This window comes from Citrus sinensis, chromosome 3, assembly GCF_022201045.2.
Source record: "Citrus sinensis cultivar Valencia sweet orange chromosome 3, DVS_A1.0, whole genome shotgun sequence".
Classification (NCBI taxonomy): Eukaryota; Viridiplantae; Streptophyta; class Magnoliopsida; order Sapindales; family Rutaceae; genus Citrus; species Citrus sinensis.
This window is the reverse complement of record NC_068558.1, coordinates 9,036,145-9,055,590: the sequence shown is the minus strand read 5'-3', so window position 1 is coordinate 9,055,590 and position 19,446 is coordinate 9,036,145. Positions and strand designations below refer to the sequence as shown.

The 19,446-nt window shown below is 34.1% G+C and overlaps 2 protein-coding genes and 1 long non-coding RNA gene across 4 annotated transcripts; 2 read left to right on the top strand and 1 right to left on the bottom strand.

Annotated features, from left to right (window-relative positions):
* Positions 1–3,401: 3,401 nt before the first annotated feature.
* LOC102621366 (E3 ubiquitin-protein ligase CIP8) lies at positions 3,402–4,446 on the bottom strand. Its single transcript, XM_006494195.3, has one exon. The coding sequence runs from the start codon at positions 4,312–4,314 to the stop codon at positions 3,637–3,639; it is 678 nt and encodes a 225-aa protein (XP_006494258.2). The 5' UTR covers positions 4,315–4,446; the 3' UTR covers positions 3,402–3,636.
* A 1,778-nt stretch (positions 4,447–6,224) lies between these two features.
* On the top strand, positions 6,225–8,141 carry LOC107176850 (uncharacterized). The gene is made up of 2 exons (XR_001508084.3): positions 6,225–6,589; positions 6,835–8,141. It is a non-coding gene; the product is annotated as an uncharacterized LOC107176850 (long non-coding RNA).
* A 5,608-nt stretch (positions 8,142–13,749) lies between these two features.
* Positions 13,750–18,954, top strand: LOC102621652 (kinesin-like protein KIN-8A). 2 transcript variants are annotated; one of them, XM_025093902.2, is made up of 7 exons: positions 13,750–14,885; positions 15,447–15,720; positions 16,341–16,391; positions 16,483–16,575; positions 16,693–17,058; positions 17,363–18,046; positions 18,361–18,954. In XM_025093902.2, the coding sequence occupies exons 1-7, from the start codon at positions 14,035–14,037 to the stop codon at positions 18,388–18,390; spliced, it is 2,349 nt and encodes a 782-aa protein (XP_024949670.2). In that variant the 5' UTR covers positions 13,750–14,034; the 3' UTR covers positions 18,391–18,954. The 2 variants fall into 2 exon arrangements, with proteins under 2 accessions (XP_024949670.2, XP_006494259.2); XM_006494196.4 differs by having other exon boundaries at positions 18,357–18,945.
* The last annotated feature ends 492 nt before the right edge of the window (positions 18,955–19,446 follow it).

Sequence of the window (19,446 nt, the reverse complement as noted above, 5' to 3'; positions counted from 1 at the left end):
ATGCCCATACCTCGATGCCAAAGATGAGACAAGTTTTCAACTCTTGCATGAAAGCACTGATCAGATTGTGTTTGAAAATGAGCTTGAGACTGAGTCAACAAGATAAACATCCTATTGGCACTCATGTTGGTTTGAATGATCAAACCTTTCTCTGGATGAAATATCTTGCACATCCCTCCCTTGATCAAAATAACCAAGCCTCTGTCTTATAATTGCCCTATGCTCAAGAGATTATTTCTTAACTCCGGAATATAGTATACCTCCGTAATAACATGATTGACTCCATTTAGCAACAGTTTTACACTTCCCTTTCCCATCACATTCATCTTGGTGTTGTTCCCTAATTTTACCGAATACCAAAATTTTTCATCGAGTTCACTAAACAAAGTTCGATCACCGCACATGTGATTAGAACACCCTGAATCGAGGAACCATGCATCGTCTCTTCTAGCCTCATATAGCTCCACACAAGACATCAAAAGTATCTTTTCTTCCTCACCAAGCTCTGCATAGTTTGCTTCTTTGTTCCTAGAAGGACATTCATATCGAAAATGTCCAAGTTTATGGCATCAGTAACACTCCACAATTTCCTTGTTGAAGTCTGCTCGATCTCTCCCTCTTCCTCTTCCTCTGTAGGCTCCACGACCACGACCTCTTCCTCCTTCATATGTCACCTTTAATGCTTGCTCCTCATGACCTCTTCCTCCTTCATAAGTCACCTTTAAGACCTGCTCCTCACTATTACGCCTCTGGAACTTCTGTTCATGCACTATTAATGAGCTTTGTAACTCATTAATAGTGAGAGCATCAATGTCTTTTGACTTCTCAATAGAACACACAACATAGTTGAACTTCTCAGTTAAAAAGCGTAGAATTTTCTCCACCACTTTAACATCCTGCATATCTTCTCCATAAATTCACATCTTGTTTGCCACTGTCATGACCCTAGAGAAGTACTCTATCACTCTTTCACCGGATCTCATCTCAAGAGTTTCAAATTCTCTGCGGAGAGCTTGGAGATGAGACCTCTTGACCCTTGCATTTCCTTCGAACTTTTTTTTCATGGCGTCCCATATTTCTTTGGCAGTATCATTTTGAGAATGGTGTCGAGAACGGTGCAATCGATCGCCTGAAAGAGATAGTTCTTCACTTTCAGATCCTTCATCTTCATCTCATCATTCTTCTTTCGTTGTGCATCCGTCTGCATTGATCCACTAGCTGACTCAACATATCCAGGCTCCACCAGCTCCCAAAATTCCTTAGATTGTAGGAAATTTTCCATCAGCATGCTCCAGTGGTCATAATGACCATCAAAGTGAGGAATGGCTTGTTATATAAAACTCCCTTCAGTAGTCATCTGTTGCGTTGCTACAAGAACTTCAAAGACTGCTGCTTTAATTTATCAGGCCTAGTAGGTGGCTCTGATACCAGATTGTTGGAATCTTTGATCTTATATGTAGCTGAGAACAAGAACACAACAAGTTGCACTTGATAACTTTTTTATTGACAATAACTTTGGCTTAAATAGCCATTCAACACACGATCTTAACAAAAAACGAGAAAGCAGCCAACTTTAGCGAAAATAAAGCCAAGTGGTAACAGAAACTTGGAATAATTCAAATACAAGTAAATGTCCCTAAAGAATAGGACTTTATTCTAACAGAAGCTACAATAAAACTTCTTTCATTATAGATAACAAATTTGTGTACACATACAAATTCTACCATGAGAGAGATAATCATGAGAAAGCTGAAAAAAGAAAAGGCAATAAAGGATAAGTTTAAAATATTAATTATTTTATAACTCAATCTTAACTGCTCAATTTTGTATTTTCCACATGTCACTAGATTATAAAATCAAGCTGAGACTATGAGAAAGAAAAAAAAAATAAGAGAGAATGTAATCTTATGAGAAAACTCAAACTCTCCACTAAAAAATAAGGTGGTGAGGTGTTAACCACATTGTACGTAAGAATAAAAATGATATGCACTTCACTAATGAATCCCATCTCAGCCCCATCAAAGCAAATTTTTGGGACAAGTTTATTATTAATCTTAAAATTTTAATAACTTTATTAATTCAACTTTTATTTACTCTTATGTAGGGTTGAAATAAGGTTGGAGTGGGCCCTTCTATCATTACAAAGTTAGAATTGGTCAATGTTAAAACTATGATTTTGATTAACAATAAATTAATCAATATAATTAAAGCTTAAAATGAAGTCAAAGTCTAGCTCTAGTAGTAAGGAATGGCCTTCTTAGAGCTCAAGTCCTATATTCAAGTTTCAATGGTACATGAGTTTAGAATAATTTAAAAAAAATTAAAATAAAACCAATAAGAGATTAATAATTGAAAAAAAAAAACGAATATTCTATTAACACAAAAGCAGCTAGAGAGAAATAACTAAATCAAAATCATCAAACTATTGAATTTCCTCAATTTAATTAGTAGTATATATGGTCACAGCAATTTAAATATTATTATCAATAAATTATTGAATTCAGCAATTTTGTTCTACTTTATGTTGCAAGAATCACACGCAAACCATTTGGTTCTCACGAAATTACACCATGCCGGTTGCATATATATACAATAATAATGTGCATGTGAAAGTGACACGGCATGTGAAAAAGTCTTGTTGAATCAACATTGATAAGATTCTTCAAAGTGTTGTTAAGGCTACCACTTATCTCTTTGAGGGAGAAAAAAAAAGTCTTGTTGAATTAACATTTATAAGATTCTTCAAAGTGTTGTTAAGGCTACTACTTATCTCTTTGAGGGAGAAAAAAAAAGTCTACCGGTTAATGATTTAGACATTTTAACCAAGCTCTAGAACGTGGGTTGATGATAGCGTAAAAAAAGGCTCATGTTTCTTTTCCAATTTTATAAAAAAACACACCTAGATTTTTAAGAATAGATCTAATAAAAAGTTAATATTTTCTAGAGTCCATATATATATTAATGAACAAAATAAGGATGATATAGTTAATTAACATTGGTAGGCGGCATTGCAGTGTAGTAGTAACACAATCTCTCAAAAAAAAAAAAAAAAGAAACGGAATGTGACCTGATTGTCCATTTCTGAAACCGTAGGGTCTAATTAATCATTGTCTTTGAAGATTTTGGAGATAAATTATTATAAATTTAGAATATAATTGAATATTACTTAAAAAAAATTCTAATTACACGTGCTGTCGTAATACTTTTCTCTATCAAAGTTACGCATAATCATAAATATGCATCTTCAAAATTAACTTATTTTGTTAGAAGTTGTTGAGATGATGACGTGTATGATATTAATTGATTTTTTTGTTAATTATTAACCTATTATTTTTACAACTCACTCAATACATGACATAGAATATACTATATCATTAAGTATCCCAATTAAATATCCAAAATGAACAAACACATATAACATTATTAACTCATTCAGACAATATGTACGTAAGCGTAAATATATTAATTAATCGCAATGACTCAGTCCAAAATTGAGAGCTTCCGTGCAAATCCACCAATTAAATTTTGTGAGAAAGATAGATAGAATGTATAACACAATTGACAATACAAATAAAAAGTTCACTAGTGACACACTGACACTTAATTAGCTATAGCAAATTAAGCTGCCCGGCACGATCATAACTCAGACCTACAAAGGGGACAGGCCTTGCTCTTGGTGAGCCAATTCAAGACGCAGTCGCCGTGGAAAATATGGGAACAAGGCAAGCGAGTCACTTGCAAACCTACCACAAATTCTTGCAAACAAATTGCACACAGACACTGTTGCCGCCTCAACCGGTCTTCATCAATTTGGACCTTCTCCAATCTTTCAATTGCCTCTCTGCTTGCACCCTCCGCCACCGACGCGCTTTCGCTAACTTCTTCAATATCACCATCATCATCATCAACGACCGCACATATTCTCACGTGCATGCGTAAAACCTTGTACCCTTCAAAGGCCTTGTCACTCGCCATGGCTCGAGCACAGCTCAGTATCTTTTCGACAAAGAGTGGCCTGGAAGGGACGCGCACGGACGAAAGAATCCCTTCTAGGGTTTCTTGACATGTCTCCTCGTTTATCAATCGGTCGCGTGCCACCTCGATGTCCCTGTCTTCAACGGCCGATTCCGTCAAGTTGTTGATTTCGGCTACTCCATCTTCTTCTTCATCATCATCTTCCGCTGGATCCCGTGGTAGATGAATGAATGAAACATGAAAGACAAGAGAGAATGTAACAGAAGCTCGTACCTCGTCTTCAATGCTTTTAGCATTTTCTGCCCATATTTCGCAGTAATCTTCATAGTCGCTCGCCATCTTTGAAATTTTGAAAGAGAAGATATTAATTGGGTCGATGAATATGTGTTTGCACACACACACACATATATGTATGTATGATGTATAGCCTTCAATAATATTATGGCTAATACTAAATTATATGCATGTAACTTAAGGGATCTTAATATTATTAGTATTCCTGTTCCAAAAAGGAAATTTTTGAGTTCAATAGTCTTATTGTGTGAACAGAGAACTAGTTTTATTCTCAGACAGTAAGGAAAGTGAGAAAATAACTTTTATTTCGTAATTTTTTTTAATTTCCATTAGATAAGTGAATAATCATTAGAGAAGAGTTATATATGTATATATATTCTAGTGTCTTATAAAAACTATATATTTTATTTTTAATTTTTCTATTATTTAATTTTGAAAATTAAACAAACAATTATACATGTTATTCGGCCGCTTCCGGACGAGGCTTGACCAAATATTGTACTGCATTAAATTTAAGATTTTTAATCACTGAAATTTATTTTGTAATTTATTTTATAAAAAAGAATTCAACGCATCGCCCTATTTAATGTTCTCGGTCGCTAATCGGCAACCATGTTTTACGGTGGCAAGAATCTGCAACGCATTTTTGTTTATTTTTAACTGTCAATTGAGAGGTTTAAAGGCCGATGGTGACAGACGTTAAAATTTAGTATTAATATAAATTCAAACAATATATAAATTATTTTATTTAAATAATGAGAATTTACACGGTTTGGATGAGTGGCGGCGGTTGGTATATAGAGATATAAAATTGTCACTTGAGAGGTTTAAAGGCCGATGGTGACAGACGTTAAAATCAGTATTAATATAAAGGGAAATTATCATTTTACTACTAAAGTTTTACTGACATATCATGTCAGTACCAAGATTTGCCGAAAAGTGCATTTTACTACTAAAGTTTTGCGCCGTTATCAATTCACTACCATTTCGTTAAGAAAAAGTTAATGTTTAACGGAAATTGAGTTAAAAGTCGATTTTAACCCCAAGAGTTTGGTAGTAAAATGATAATTCCCTTAAAAATTCGGTAGTAAAATGATAATTCTCCTAAAATTTTGGTAGTAAAATGATAATTTATCTATCAAATTAATAGACAATTTTACTCTTACAGCTGGAAATGTCTTTGATGCCCTTATGACATTAATAAATTTTTGACGTTGTTAACGGAATGGTAGTAAATTGATAATGACGCAAAACTTTGGTAGTAAAATGCACTTTTCGGCAAACCTTGGTACTGACATGATATGTCAGTAAAACTTTAGTAGTAAAATGATAATATCCCTAATATAAATTCAAACAATATATATATATATATATATATATTATTTTATTTAAATAATGAGAATTTACTGGGGATGGATCAATTTGAGTGATGGGCGCGAGCAAGTCAAAATTGTGGTGGTCATATTGTACAAGTCCAATATTTTGACTAGACCGGTCCGTGCAACATTGAAAATTACGCACTAATATTATGTACCAATCAGTATTATCAAATTATCAATATTATATTGTGATGACAATGGCACGTTTTTCTCAACTTCTCTCTCGACAATGACAATGGCATGAAAGTGATTTTCTTTAAGAAACTTGAAATTCGTTTGAGTGTCACAGTCACTAATTATTATTATTTTTTTAGAATGATTTTTTTTTTTTCAAAATTACGTGAAATGTAGAAGGGAATTAAAAGATTTGGTATACTATTAAGGGTCCAATGCAATTAGCATGAAAGTGATTTTCTTTAAGAAACTTGAAATTCGTTTGAGTGTCACAGTCACTAATTATTATTATTATTATTTTTAGAATGATTTTTTTTTTTCAAAATTACGTGAAATGTAGAAGGGAATTAAAAGATTTGGTATACTATTAAGGGTCCAACTACTGTGCATACGTGATTTAGAATCACTGATTTTTGTCTTTTAGTTATCTGACCGTTAGATTGCAAAGAGAAAAATCCAAAGGCTCTAAACTAACGTCCGGCAATAAAGATGTTAACTGGTCACCGGCATCACCAGACTTTAAAAAAAAAACTGGGTTAGAAAAATCGTCGGCAGCGTGACATTAAGGGGTTTCTTATGGTAAGTCGTTAATTAGGCTTTTTATATCCAGACGCTGGGGTAAGAGAGGAGAACTAGGAAATCGCATCGTTCATTGATGAACTGAGAAGAAAACTCGTACACGAGCTGTATTGAAGGGGATTTTAAGAAGGTCAAATCGTCGGTCGAGATTCAGATGCTGGTGATTGAACGCGTCAGTGAAGATTGAGGTAGGTGTTTCATAAGAATCGCAAACTTGAGTATCTTAGTTAGCATGCTTGTGAATAACTAATTTGTGTAATTTTAGAGTGGGTATATTGGGGCTCTGAAATTATACAATGGGATTAAATTATAGAACGGGATACACACAATATATGGGTATTTGCTTGGGTAATGTAGATGTAAGTCGGGTTTCTTTTTATAATCAGCGTATTATGGATTTAAATTTATTCACTTTGATTGTTTCTCTATGAAGGCTTTCAGAGCTGGTTTCACCGGATCCCAAAAGCTTAACCAGTAAATAAGTATCTTCCTATATGACTGGTTTTATCTCGATTGTTCGTGTTACTGATACGGTTTTGTCTTACTGCAACAACTCCATAGACTTCAAACTGAGTTGTTCTAGATTATTTCTCGGTTGTTCGACACTGTCAAGTTAATTTGGCATACTTTTGTTGTTAAATAATGAAAATTGTTGTTGTGTGGGCTGCTTTTCTTTTTTATCATTTCAGGGAATTTAATATGGTATACAATCTTTTGTATGTTTTGAAGTCATAATAAAAATAATATGTGTTGTTGTAACCTTGTTATATGATAATATGATTACAAACTTGTCATCCATGGCTGTTGAAATTCACATAGCCGACTACTTATTCTACATCTCATGTCATGGAAAATAGAAATAAACTCGTCATATGCCCAGGAAGTAGGCAAAATATAGCCTCTGTGCACAAAACCTTTTGAACAATCATGTCAGTTTTAATCAGGGCATCCTTTAATGCAAAATCACTCACTATTAATTGCTGCACAATATTTTGATTTACACCAAGTATTTGGCTTGCAAAAGACCACCTGCAGCTCTGTATGCAATCTAAATTTATTTTCCACATTCACATTCTTAATCATAATCACATTGCATACCATTTGTTCATTGTGTCATCTGGATTATCTCTATTTTTCATCTACAAAATTTTATATATATCCATCAACACTATGCAAATGTGTTGGATCTCTATTAGCCTGCTTTTGTAACATCCCGATTGTGTTATGTCTTTATCTCTTTTCATATTTTGAATTTATATTAATTTTTAGATTCAGATTTAATTTAAAGACTGAGTTAAGTTGGACAAGAATTGTAGATTGGGAAAACCCCCTTGGTATGTAAATTGTATTAGTTATTGGTCATGCTATAGTGGAAGCTTATGTTATTAACTAAGTTACGTGGATATAAAACCAACGAGAGAGAAGAAACAAGAACAAAAGAAAAGAATGAGTGCAGTGGAAACCGAGGTGTGTGCTGAGTTTTCATTAAACTGAAGAAGTTTGGGAGAAGCAGGAAGCTTGAAAACGATTCTCGTGATTGGATAATTGGGGACAGGGATTCGACACCTTTCTGCATAATTGTACCCAGCTGAGATTAAGATTCCTTTTGTGATTGGATATTGCAAATGCCTGAAGTCTGGCAACCTTTTTGTTTGCTGTATCATGGGAATTCAATATGATATGTAATCTTAAATTTTGTATGTTTTCATATCATAATAATAGTTTATGTATTGGCAAGAATGTTTTGACTGGGTTTAATGCTTATGCTTATATTAAACTTGTCATTGGTTTATGTTAAACTTTTTCTTAGCCGACATCGCTCATGAATAATGATGGTGCTTGGGTAAATAAACTAATTATATCCTTTGGATAGTTGCTGGGGTGTGTTATTATTAAGCTATACCATTATTTGTGATTGTTTCCTTGCTCCAAGCATTTTCTGATTTCAGGCTGTGAATATGCACTAAATTACTATTGACATAATTGTTTTTGTATGTGTACTTGAATGATCAATCTTCTTTTACCTTATGTGCTGCTACAGTAACCTCATAGCCGGGTTTTTTTTAGATTGCTTTACCATATAATATTTCGATAATCATATTCCTAGGACTCCAATATTTGATTGGTCATTCGCAAGAGGCTTTTCCATTATCTACAGATTATTCTTCATCACACTATAAGCATGGAGCAAGAAATGAGGAAAAAAAAATAACGGGTAAAAACATTAAAATGAGAGCAGAATACAAATTGAAATTTATTATTATACTAGTAAATTACTTGACAACATTTATTGGAACTGACTAATAGAGCGAACAAAGTCCCCTATAGAAAATGGGGCGTCTTTTGAAGGTGATATGATGATCTAATAAAAAGAAAAAAGCAAAAGAGAATGAGATAAGTTAATGTAACGGTGCCGACAACAGAAGCTTGACATCATATACATGTTAGGAAATGCAAATGCTCATTAATATTTTTCTTTTAGCCTACAAGTGAAAAGTACCTGATTAAAATAAAAATATCATTCCTGAATCTCTCGCTTCCTCCGCCTATTGCTGCAAGTTTCCTTCTCTGCTGATGCTTGGATACTTTATAATCTACAATTACACGGGATAAGGATGGATGAATCACACAATTCTCACTTTCATAACCAGATGCCTGCACGCTTGCATTAACTCTGCAATCTACCTTCTAGAAATTCCTTCAATTTTTGCTGCAGCTTCCATTAACGTATCATCAGCAGTATACTTGTCCAAATGTGTTAATTGTTTCTAACCAGTTAGTTGTAATTGTGTACCATACAATTGCACAATTTTTAGTGACCGGTTTGTAACTTATTTGTCAGGTTACTTTTGAAATTCTAGTTATGCAACCCAAGAGGGAGGTGAATTAGAATTCTAAAAATTATTCAATTTATAAAAAAAAAAAAGCTTAATGCAAATATAAACTAAATTCAAAGCAATAACAAATAAGGTGATCACAATATAAAAAGATAAGGGAAGAGAGATTCAAACACAGAGATTTTTACGTGGTTCGGCCAACCTCGCCTACGTCCACGCCTCCAAGCTTTCCGGGCTTGAGGATTCCACTAAGCAAGCCTCCAAGGCTTCAAATGCTTACACTTGACTTCCAAGGTGTCAATAACCTTTACAACAAGAGATTATCTCAATCTCTTTAACCCAAGTGTATCCCAACACTTACAATCACTCAAAACAAAAGATTACAAATTTGTTTTGCCTCTCACAATATTTAAGATTACACAATGATGCCCAATATCTGAATAGATGAAGCAAGTATGTGTTCAAAGCTCTATGAAGATTGTATTCTCGAGTATAAGCTCAATAGTCGTGTTGCGATCAAACTTGTTTGAATTTGAATGAGCTTATTTATATTTGGAGCTGAAAAACTAGCCGTTGCAAATTGTCAGCCCGAAAACGGTTCGCCGTTAACCATTAACGGTTAACCGTTTAGACTAGTCAAAAGTTACCGTTGGGCCAAATTTCAAATAAACGGTTTGCCGTTTAGGATTACCCTTTCGCCGTTAAATTCCAGAGACCTGCAAGATGAACATCAGTTATCTGTTTACATTAAACGGTTAAGGATTTGCATGAAGTGACTTCTCTGGATATTACCGGTTAACCGTTTATAATAAACGGTTCGCCGTTTGTTTCCAGTAACCTGTAAAATAATTTAGCCTTATCCGGTTTTGTTAAACGGTGCTAGAAGAGTACAACCTTCAATTCTGGATTTTATAGGTTAACCGTTTAAATAAACGGTTCACCGTTAAATTCCAGTAGCCTTCCCAACTTTCTGTGTTTTCCGTTTTTCTTAATTGGTTAGAGCTTAGGCAATTTGTTGCTCTCTGGTTTTAATCGGTTAATCGTTTGAAAGAAAACGGTTCACCGTTTATTTTCAGAATCACATTTTAAACCAGATTTTGCAGAGAGTCATTTTCTACTTTGAAAGTCCATTTTTTATGAATATGATTGGAATGATTATAAGGTTTTCATTTATTAAGGAATATGTCCAATATTTTAATTAAAAACCATTTAAAGTTTCTTATCATCAAAATCAATATTATTAACATATTCATGTTAACAACTTTCACTGCCAGTGTATCGCTTTTTCATCCGTTAGATAATATCCAACGGTAGGTTTGGTAAAAACAAAATTGGGGGATTTGGAATCACAAGTGCAAAGTAGCCGCCTCCTACTATTAATATCATCACTCTATAAATGAAAAACATCCATCAAGAATGATCTGAATATTTGCTTATTATAGCACAAACAATTTAGAAATTAAAAATTATTTAACTTTTTTAGGTTATTTCAATCATTCAGAATCTAAGCAAGAGTTTTCAACATATAAAATTTCAATTTTTTTCTTATATCTTATAATACATGTGCCCATTCTCTAGTTAATTAGTTAGCTATAGAAACGACTAATCCAAATATATGGCGTGGCAACATGTAATATTCGTTGAAATTATGAATACATTCACGCTACTTTCCATTAAAAAAACTATATATGGTCAATTTAGATTTTTTGCCTTGAACAATTAGTTTAAGAGTAATGTTGATAAATGGAGGTTAATATTCCATATTGAATCAACTTGAGCTATCTAGGTTGTTGCCAAAAGGGTCAATTGTCACATATGTTACGTGAGAGAAGGAGGGACAAATAATTTAGCGTTAGAATATTGAGAAAATAGTTTTATTTTTGTACTTTCTGAATTTATGATAGATAACAAAACACTTTGCCATATTTGTAGCTTTTTAAAGATTTCTTATTAGTCACAAAGTCTTCTTAAATCCATAAAAAAACGTTCTTAATTATTTTTATTTGGCTTCCAAACGTGGCATGGGATTAGCACATGGACTAGCTAGTGTACGACGAGAATGATAATTGATAGTTTGATCAATTGTATTGTGCAATTCGAACCAAGCACAGAATTTATAATTAACTAGATTGCTATTATTACATATATCGATCCCCATTTAATTTACTCATCACGAGAAAACTAATAGACTATAAAAATATATAATGATGACATTCTCTACTCTAAAGCATACATGAATTAAGACTCATAATTTGGTTGTTGCATTGGCCTCCCTTTGAAGGAATTAATTAATTATATATATATATATATATATATATATATATATATATATATATATATATATGTATGTATATATGCCACTCACAAATTATCATTGCCAAGGGCTGTTGATATAATGATGTCCCACTTGATCTAAGATTAGTTTATAACTTGAGATGGCACAGATTCATCCATTCATTCATTCAGTTTGATTGCATTTGTATAGTCTTTAGTATTGGGATGATGTTTTTATATAACCAAAGCAATAATATTTTTTATTTGCTTTTGATATGCTTAATTAAACAAAATAAATGCAACTGTTAGGGGTGAAAATTTTACTTAAAGACTTCTTCGTAACAAACGATATTTTTAACTTTGGGTCTCGGCTTGCACAATTTTAACTTTAAATCTCTTATTTCAAAGAATATATTGCTTGAGAAGGGTTTTACGTGTATTGTCCAATGATTATTTCTAACAAATCAATGCGAAATTATGATGCCTCACTCTTAAGCATTAGATTCTTCATTAGTATCCTATGAGAATTGAGATCACTCTCAATCACATTCACCTAACCACTTTTTTTTTTTTTGGGTATTTTAGAAATATATATTATAAATTATTTAAATTAATTATTTTTATTTAATACAATATAATAAAAATATTTGCAATTATTTTAAAATATTTTTTCTTGTGCCCAGCTTAATTCGTGTAACCAAGCTACAAGCATTTAGATTGAGGAAGTAATTAAATTAGCTCAATGCAGCTTAACACACGGAATCATTAGTTCATTACTATAATTTTGACTTCAAGATAAAGATTTGATTAAAGAAATTAAGAAAATTTGGAAGCCAAGTAGAAAATTGATTGTTCAACAGGGGTGCGCTTCCTTCTAGATAAAAACAAAGACAATTTTTTATAGGGAAAATATCCACCGTCCACCCGTTTTTTACATCATTTTCAAAAATACACAATTCCTTCATTTTTTGGCTGGAATCCACCTAAAGTTACATTTTTTTTCACTTTTCCACTTCCGTTTGGAATCCGTTAAGAAAACTAACGGAAACTTAAAAAAATGACCATTTTACCCCCAAAACAAAAATTACAATTTCACCTTAAAAATTATAAAAAATAATCAGATTAAATCTAATAATTTTTCCCATCGGTCAATAAAGACATTAATTCCACAACCATCAAATGCAAGTTTTTTTTTTAAAATATGTCGGTAATTAGAATGCTAAATTATAACAGTAGTATTAAAAATAGCTCAATCTCACAAACCATTAATTGAATTTAAGATAAGTAAAATTTTATTATTCATTGAGTTATAATCTCTAATAGTTAAGATTTTTTTGTACTTCATTAACGTACCAATAATGATATTTATCATTAAATCTTATTATTTTTGGCATTTTTTAGGGTGAAATTATAGTTTTCGTTTTGGGGGTAAAATAGTCATTTTTTTAAGTTTCCGTTAGTTTTCTTAACGGATTCCAAACGGAAGTGGAAAAGTAAAAAAAAAATGTAACTTTAAGTGGAGTCTAGTAAAAAAATGAAGGAATTATGTATTTTTAAAAAAAGGTGTAAAAAATAAGTAGACGGTGGATATTTTTCCTTTTTTATATGTTAGCATAAAGTGATAAGACTTATATTTGTCATCTCATCATTCACCCCCCACGAGTCGAACGATTCTAGAAAGTGAGAAAATATATACGTGATCTCCGCAATCCACTTGGTTGAACAGAAACCCATGATGCAATTACAACCACTTGATACAAATCTCATCCCAAATCTGCATTTTGATCACTATCATCATAAATGCCACAGTACTCAAATTGTTTCCTTTTTTTTTTTTTAATCTGGGTTTTTATTATGTAATCAGTAATTAACAAAACAAATCCGAAAAAAATTAATTATTGATGTAGCGTGCACAAAGGATGTGCATCGGATAATATTCGCCCCTTTGCCTTCTGTTTTGTCACTTTGAAAAGAGATTTTCTCTTTAATTATTAACATTGTAATAAAAGCGAAATTACTAAATGGACCCCACTCATTTGCCTCTCGATATTGAATTGAACCGTTTGTAGTTTCCTGACAACAATTTGACCGTTACACACAAACATTTAAAATATTGTTGATTCAAAAGTAGAAAAGCCACTAATTGAACTCCAGATGTTACTTCTTCCACTCCCCTTTTTGTGAAAGTAACTTTTTCTTATTTGAAATGCTAATAGCAAAAATAAGAGTGTAAATAGCATCTTCTCAAAAAAAAAAAAGAGTGTAAATAGCAATTCACTTCAAAAATTTAGATCGACGGCTCAGATTATTAGCAAATCGCCCATGATCGTCATCTTCCCTCTCTTTGCTTCTTCACTTGCAACAGGGTCTTTCATATTGATTTTATTTTTCAGCAAAATTTCTTGCATTTTCCCGGAAAAAGATTACAACTATCTTGCAATTTGAGCGGTTTTTTCAGCTGGGTCAGGGAAAATTTCTTCTGGGTATGTTTGGATAGCAAGAAAAAATTATAACAGAATCAAATGCCTGTGTCAACTCGGTCTCAAGTCACAAATCACGAAGAAAATGAGCAAAGAACAAGAACGAGACACAGATCAGATCAAGAAGATGCTTCTTCCCACGTGAATGTTGCTCTAAGGAACCCACATCATGGCTTGAAAGAGAAAATGAAAGCTTTGACTCTCTTGTATGAGCAGCAGAAGAGGGCTTCATCAGCTTTCAGGAACCAGTCGCCAAAGCCTGATGAAAAAAGATTCGCTACACATCCGAGCGTTGATCTCGTGAATTCTTGCAAAAGAGAAGACAAAGAAACAAAAGATTCAAGGTTGTTGCAAGATGTGATGAAAGAGAACTCAATGTCAACAATGCCAGCACCAATGGGAGCAAAGCTGCCAAGTTCTAGAGTAACAAGAACCTTTGTGTTGCCTCAACCACCTACGGAAGACGCCAAGGAGAATCTTTTGATGGGTCCTGATCGAATTCTAGGCTTTCCATCTTGTCCAAGAAAGGCTAATGTGACGACTACTGTGGCGAGAAAGCTTTCAATGGGGAGTTCTGTGGCACAAACAGAGTTAAAAGGTGTAACTGGGGATAAAAATATGCAAGAATTGGAGAAACCGGAGGCTGTTTTGGGGAAACATGTCCCAAGTGGGAGTCGAATTCTTGTGTTCGTTAGGCTTAGGCCTATGTCCAAGAAGGAGAAGGAATCTGGGTCAAGGTGTTGTGTGAGAATTGTGAATAAAAGGGATGTTTATTTGACTGAGTTTGCCAATGAACATGATTATCTTAGACTGAAGAGGCTTCGTGGCCGGCATTTTACTTTTGATGCTTCATTTCCGGATTCCACTTCTCAACATGAGGTTTATTCCAGAACGTGAGTCTGTGAAAACCTTGAGCTTTGATTGATTCTCTATACTTGATTTAATGCTATGAAACTGGAACAGTTCTCTGTTTGAATATTTTTATTATTAGATCGTTTCCGGGAAATTTAACCTTACATGTGTTTGTTTGAATTTTTATGTGTTAATGCTATTCCCGCTGTGTGTTTCAAATATGTATTGAGTTTCCATTTTTGTACTTGTTAAATGCTTTGTAAAGTATTTACCCATTGTGTAAGCTAAGATAATATGGAAAAGAAAACATTTTAAACTTTATTCTATATTTTGAACTTGCCACATAAAACATGCTGCTAATGTTGTGTGAAACTTGTTACTGCTTATGTGATGAGTTTCTTTTTTTTCTTATGTTCATTATCTATATATTTGTTACCAATTGGAGGATAACAAGAGGGAAATAAAGGCCTGATGTCACCTGAAAGAGGCTACTAATACTGCCTAAAACTTTAATTTAACTAGTACATTCAAGTATTATTACCACTTGAAGTTTGACTTTGGGAGATTATTTAACAGAACAGAATTTCTTTCTGACTTTTCAGAACCGCAGACCTGGTGGAAGCAGTTCTGCAGGGAAGGAATGGTTCAGTGTTCTGCTATGGTGCCACGGGAGCTGGGAAAACATATACGATGCTTGGTACAATTGAGAATCCAGGAGTGATGGTTTTGGCAATCAAGGATCTCTTTACCAAAATTAGGCAGAGAAGTTGTGACGGAAACCATGTAGTTCACCTCTCGTATCTGGAGGTCTACAATGAAACTGTCAGGGATTTGCTCTCACCTGGAAGACCTCTGGTCCTTAGAGAAGATAAACAGGTCTGTTTCCTAGCTCACACGACTTCAGATTGTCACATTGCATGTCTTTAGAAACTAATAGTTTTTCACTCTTCTGAATGTGGCCGATTGTTGCTTTTGAAATTAACAGCTCAATATTTACTGCCAAATGGTTTAGCTTGCAAGATAATTAAAATGGTTCCGTATCTTTTCCCAGAATATCTTCTAAATTCATCATTTGCTGACAAGATTTATGTTATACACTTCCATAGATGTCTAATTACGTTGTATTATTAGAAATCTTCTTCCAGCAAGCAGAATAACTTACAATGTACCGTCATGAACTCATACTAAAAATGCAAGACCAATAAGCAAAGTAGCTACTTCAGTGAATTTCATTTGAATAGCCTAATTGGCTGTGAGGGCATTCTTCTTTTATTATATTATCTAATAATAAAGATGCAGGCCTGAAATTTTGCATCCATTTGTCTTTTTTTCTTCCTGAACCAAATATATTAAATTTATTTGTTTTGAATACAAATATCAACGTGATCTTGAGTAAGAATACTGATCTTCATTAGTCTCGTCTCTTCAATTCAATCAAGGCTTTTGAAAATTGAAATAATATCTGATGGAAAATTGGTCGTTCAAATGTGTTGTAGGGGATTTTAGCTGCAGGACTTACGCAATACAGAGCTTACTCTACGGATGAGGTAAACATTTTGTTTCCAACATGATGATTTCGATAGTTAGGAGATGGTCAAATGAGAGAAGAGAAAAACATTTTCATGTTTGTTGCGCCAGGTAATGGCATTGCTTCAACGAGGAAACCAAAACCGAACCACTGAACCAACTCGTGCCAATGAAACTTCTTCACGTTCCCATGCTATTCTGCAGGTAGCCATGGATGTTATCCCCATCAGTTCATTAATTTTATAGGATTTTGTGTACTGATTTATAGGATTCTGTGTACTGAATACTGATCTTCTCTCTCTTTTTCAAAATTCTGTTCAGGTTATAATTGAATATAGAGTTAAGGATGCTTCTATGAACATCATTAATAGAGTAGGAAAACTGTCACTCATTGATCTTGCTGGGTCAGAAAGAGCCCTTGCAACAGATCAGAGAACACTGCGATCACTTGAGGGCGCCAACATAAATCGGTCACTCCTTGCACTGAGCAGTTGTATCAATGCCCTTGTTGAGGGTAAGAAACACATACCGTACCGAAACTCAAAGCTTACGCAACTTCTCAAGGACTCATTAGGAGGAGCTTGTAACACTGTAATGATTGCTAATATAAGTCCATGCAATCTCTCGTTTGGTGAAACTCAAAACACCCTGCATTGGGCTGATCGAGCCAAGGAGATCCGGACAAAGGTTCATCCTCTTGACTTTTCACTCTTCACTTGCAGTAACTTTCATTTTAATCACTGTGGCTAGATTCTCTCCTTGTGTCACAATATTTCTTCTTATTTTTCTGCTTCTAACGGCAAGATAGCATCAGCTCCTTGAACTTTTAATATTCAAATAGCATTGCTTTTATCGTCCTTGCAGATTAATTCATATCTTTTTCCTAGTCATTCAATCACTTCTACCCAATTATCTTTTATATAGTGATTAGTAAATAACATATGTTTCAATTATTGTTAATGGTACCCTCTGCCATATGCTACAACTGCAGGAAGGTGAGGCAAATGAGGAAACACTTCAAGTACCTGATTCTGGAACAGATCAAGCGAAGCTATTACTTGAACTGCAGAAGGAGAATCGTGAGTTGCGAGTACAAATGGCTCGCCAGCAACAGAGACTACTAGCCCTTGAAGCACAAGCCTTAGCTGCAAATTCTCCAACCCCCTCTTCAGTTTCCTCTCTCTTAACTCCTCCATCCACTGCCCATCCAAATGAAAAACGAAAGCCAAGATCATCTTTCTTACATGGGAATTGTTTTACACCAGAACTTAAGAGAAAGGTAGCACCAGAAGGATTTCGAGAGCTTCAACAGACTGTGAAGACATTAGAAGCAGAAATTGAGAAAATGAAGAAGGATCATGCTTTGCAACTAAAGCAAAAGGATGATGTTATTCGAGAACTTAAACGAAAAAGTGATAAGCAGTTGGAAAGAGGGGGAACTGAAGGAGTGAAGAAGTCAGGCGTACAAACAAGGGCTACCTTACGGCCCAAGGAAAAAAATACAGGGGAGTTGAAGAGCCCTAGTCATCGTTTTCGATCACCAGTCCCAACAACTAAAAAGAGAAGCTTTTGGGACATAACAGCAGCTAACAGCCCATCAGTTACTGCATTAAGTGGAAGAAAAACCAGAAGTCATGTCATTCCAGAGCCTGGTCCACCCTCAATGCTTCTTCAGGTACAGTGATCATTTACCCCTTATCTTTTTCTCTTAAATTTGAAAGATGTATAGACAATAAGGATAGGATCATACATGCATTGAATATGCATACTCATGTTTGGCTAAGACATAAGCAACCTTATACAGTATGTTTGAATTTAATCAATTTCGAAGGGAGATGGCCAGGCGCCTATTCCAGTTAGAAATTTGGTGTCCCTCTTTATGTCTCTCGCATTTTATGCACGTGAGATTTTTCTTCCTGTAACTGATACAGCTTGCCTCTCCATGTTTCTGGTTTATGTTCATCTTTGGACCACACATCATTCAGCCAGGTTTTGCTCGTCAAAGGCCCTAACATTTAGTCAAGGAGAGCAAGAAGGACACAACTGAAAGCACAAAGAAGGAACCAAAGGCAAGAGATGACAATGGTTGGCCATTTATATCTTTTTCTTCCATACTCTCTGCTCAAGCTGGCAGTTCAACACGGGAAGAAAGGAGATCGAATATTGCTTGGTAGGCGGCACTGGTCCTGTATATCTCAAGTTGTATGTTATGTGATCAACCAAGACCAGGAAAAAGAAAAATAATTTCTCTTTGCATCTGAGTACTGTATTCTTTAATTTACCAAGCTCCTGGTTCTTTTGTTGACTCAAAAAAAAAAAAAAAAAATTGGAGAAACGATGTATATTTATATTAGTTCATTCTCAGAATTTCATGGAGTGATTCTCATGTTGTTTCATTCCACTGCTGGATAAACTCTTTATTAGATTCAATTCATTCTTTGAAAGAATAGTTTTAATAATCATATGTTTTCTTGATGTTGAGCCACTCAAAATAACAAATAAAGCAAGGATAGGAAGGCGCAGAAACAAAAGAATGTGAATCATATGATCCCTTGAAATAGAAAAAGTGTATAAACAATGTTGGAAGCGGCCTGTGACTTTCATTTCTAAAAAGCTATAGTTAGTAGTTACCATCTGCAAAAATGGGGTCAATTTGTTAACCGTAAAGCATTCGCCTAGCACACATTGGGTCCATGTGTTTCGGCAACTCACTTTTCTTTGGGCTTAGAGTTTGTGTACTTTTGTTTTAGAGGGCTGCTAAAGGCATCCCAAATTTCTTTTCTTTTCTTTTTCTGTTTTTCTTTTTAATAAATAAGGTATCAATGTACTCATGAGCACTAGCTTGATTAAATAAGGATGTAGAGAGAAAAAAGTGAGCATATAATCTTTAAAATTTCATTCCAATGAAAATAGATCATTACAGTTGAAGATTCTGAGGCAAGTTAATTACCAGCTTGTAGGTCATATTGATTGTGGTATCATCACTTAATATGATAAAATGATTCAATGATTTGAAGCAACTAGAGAACTTCAGGAAGACCTTATTTGGGATTGAGGTTGGATATAACTATAATA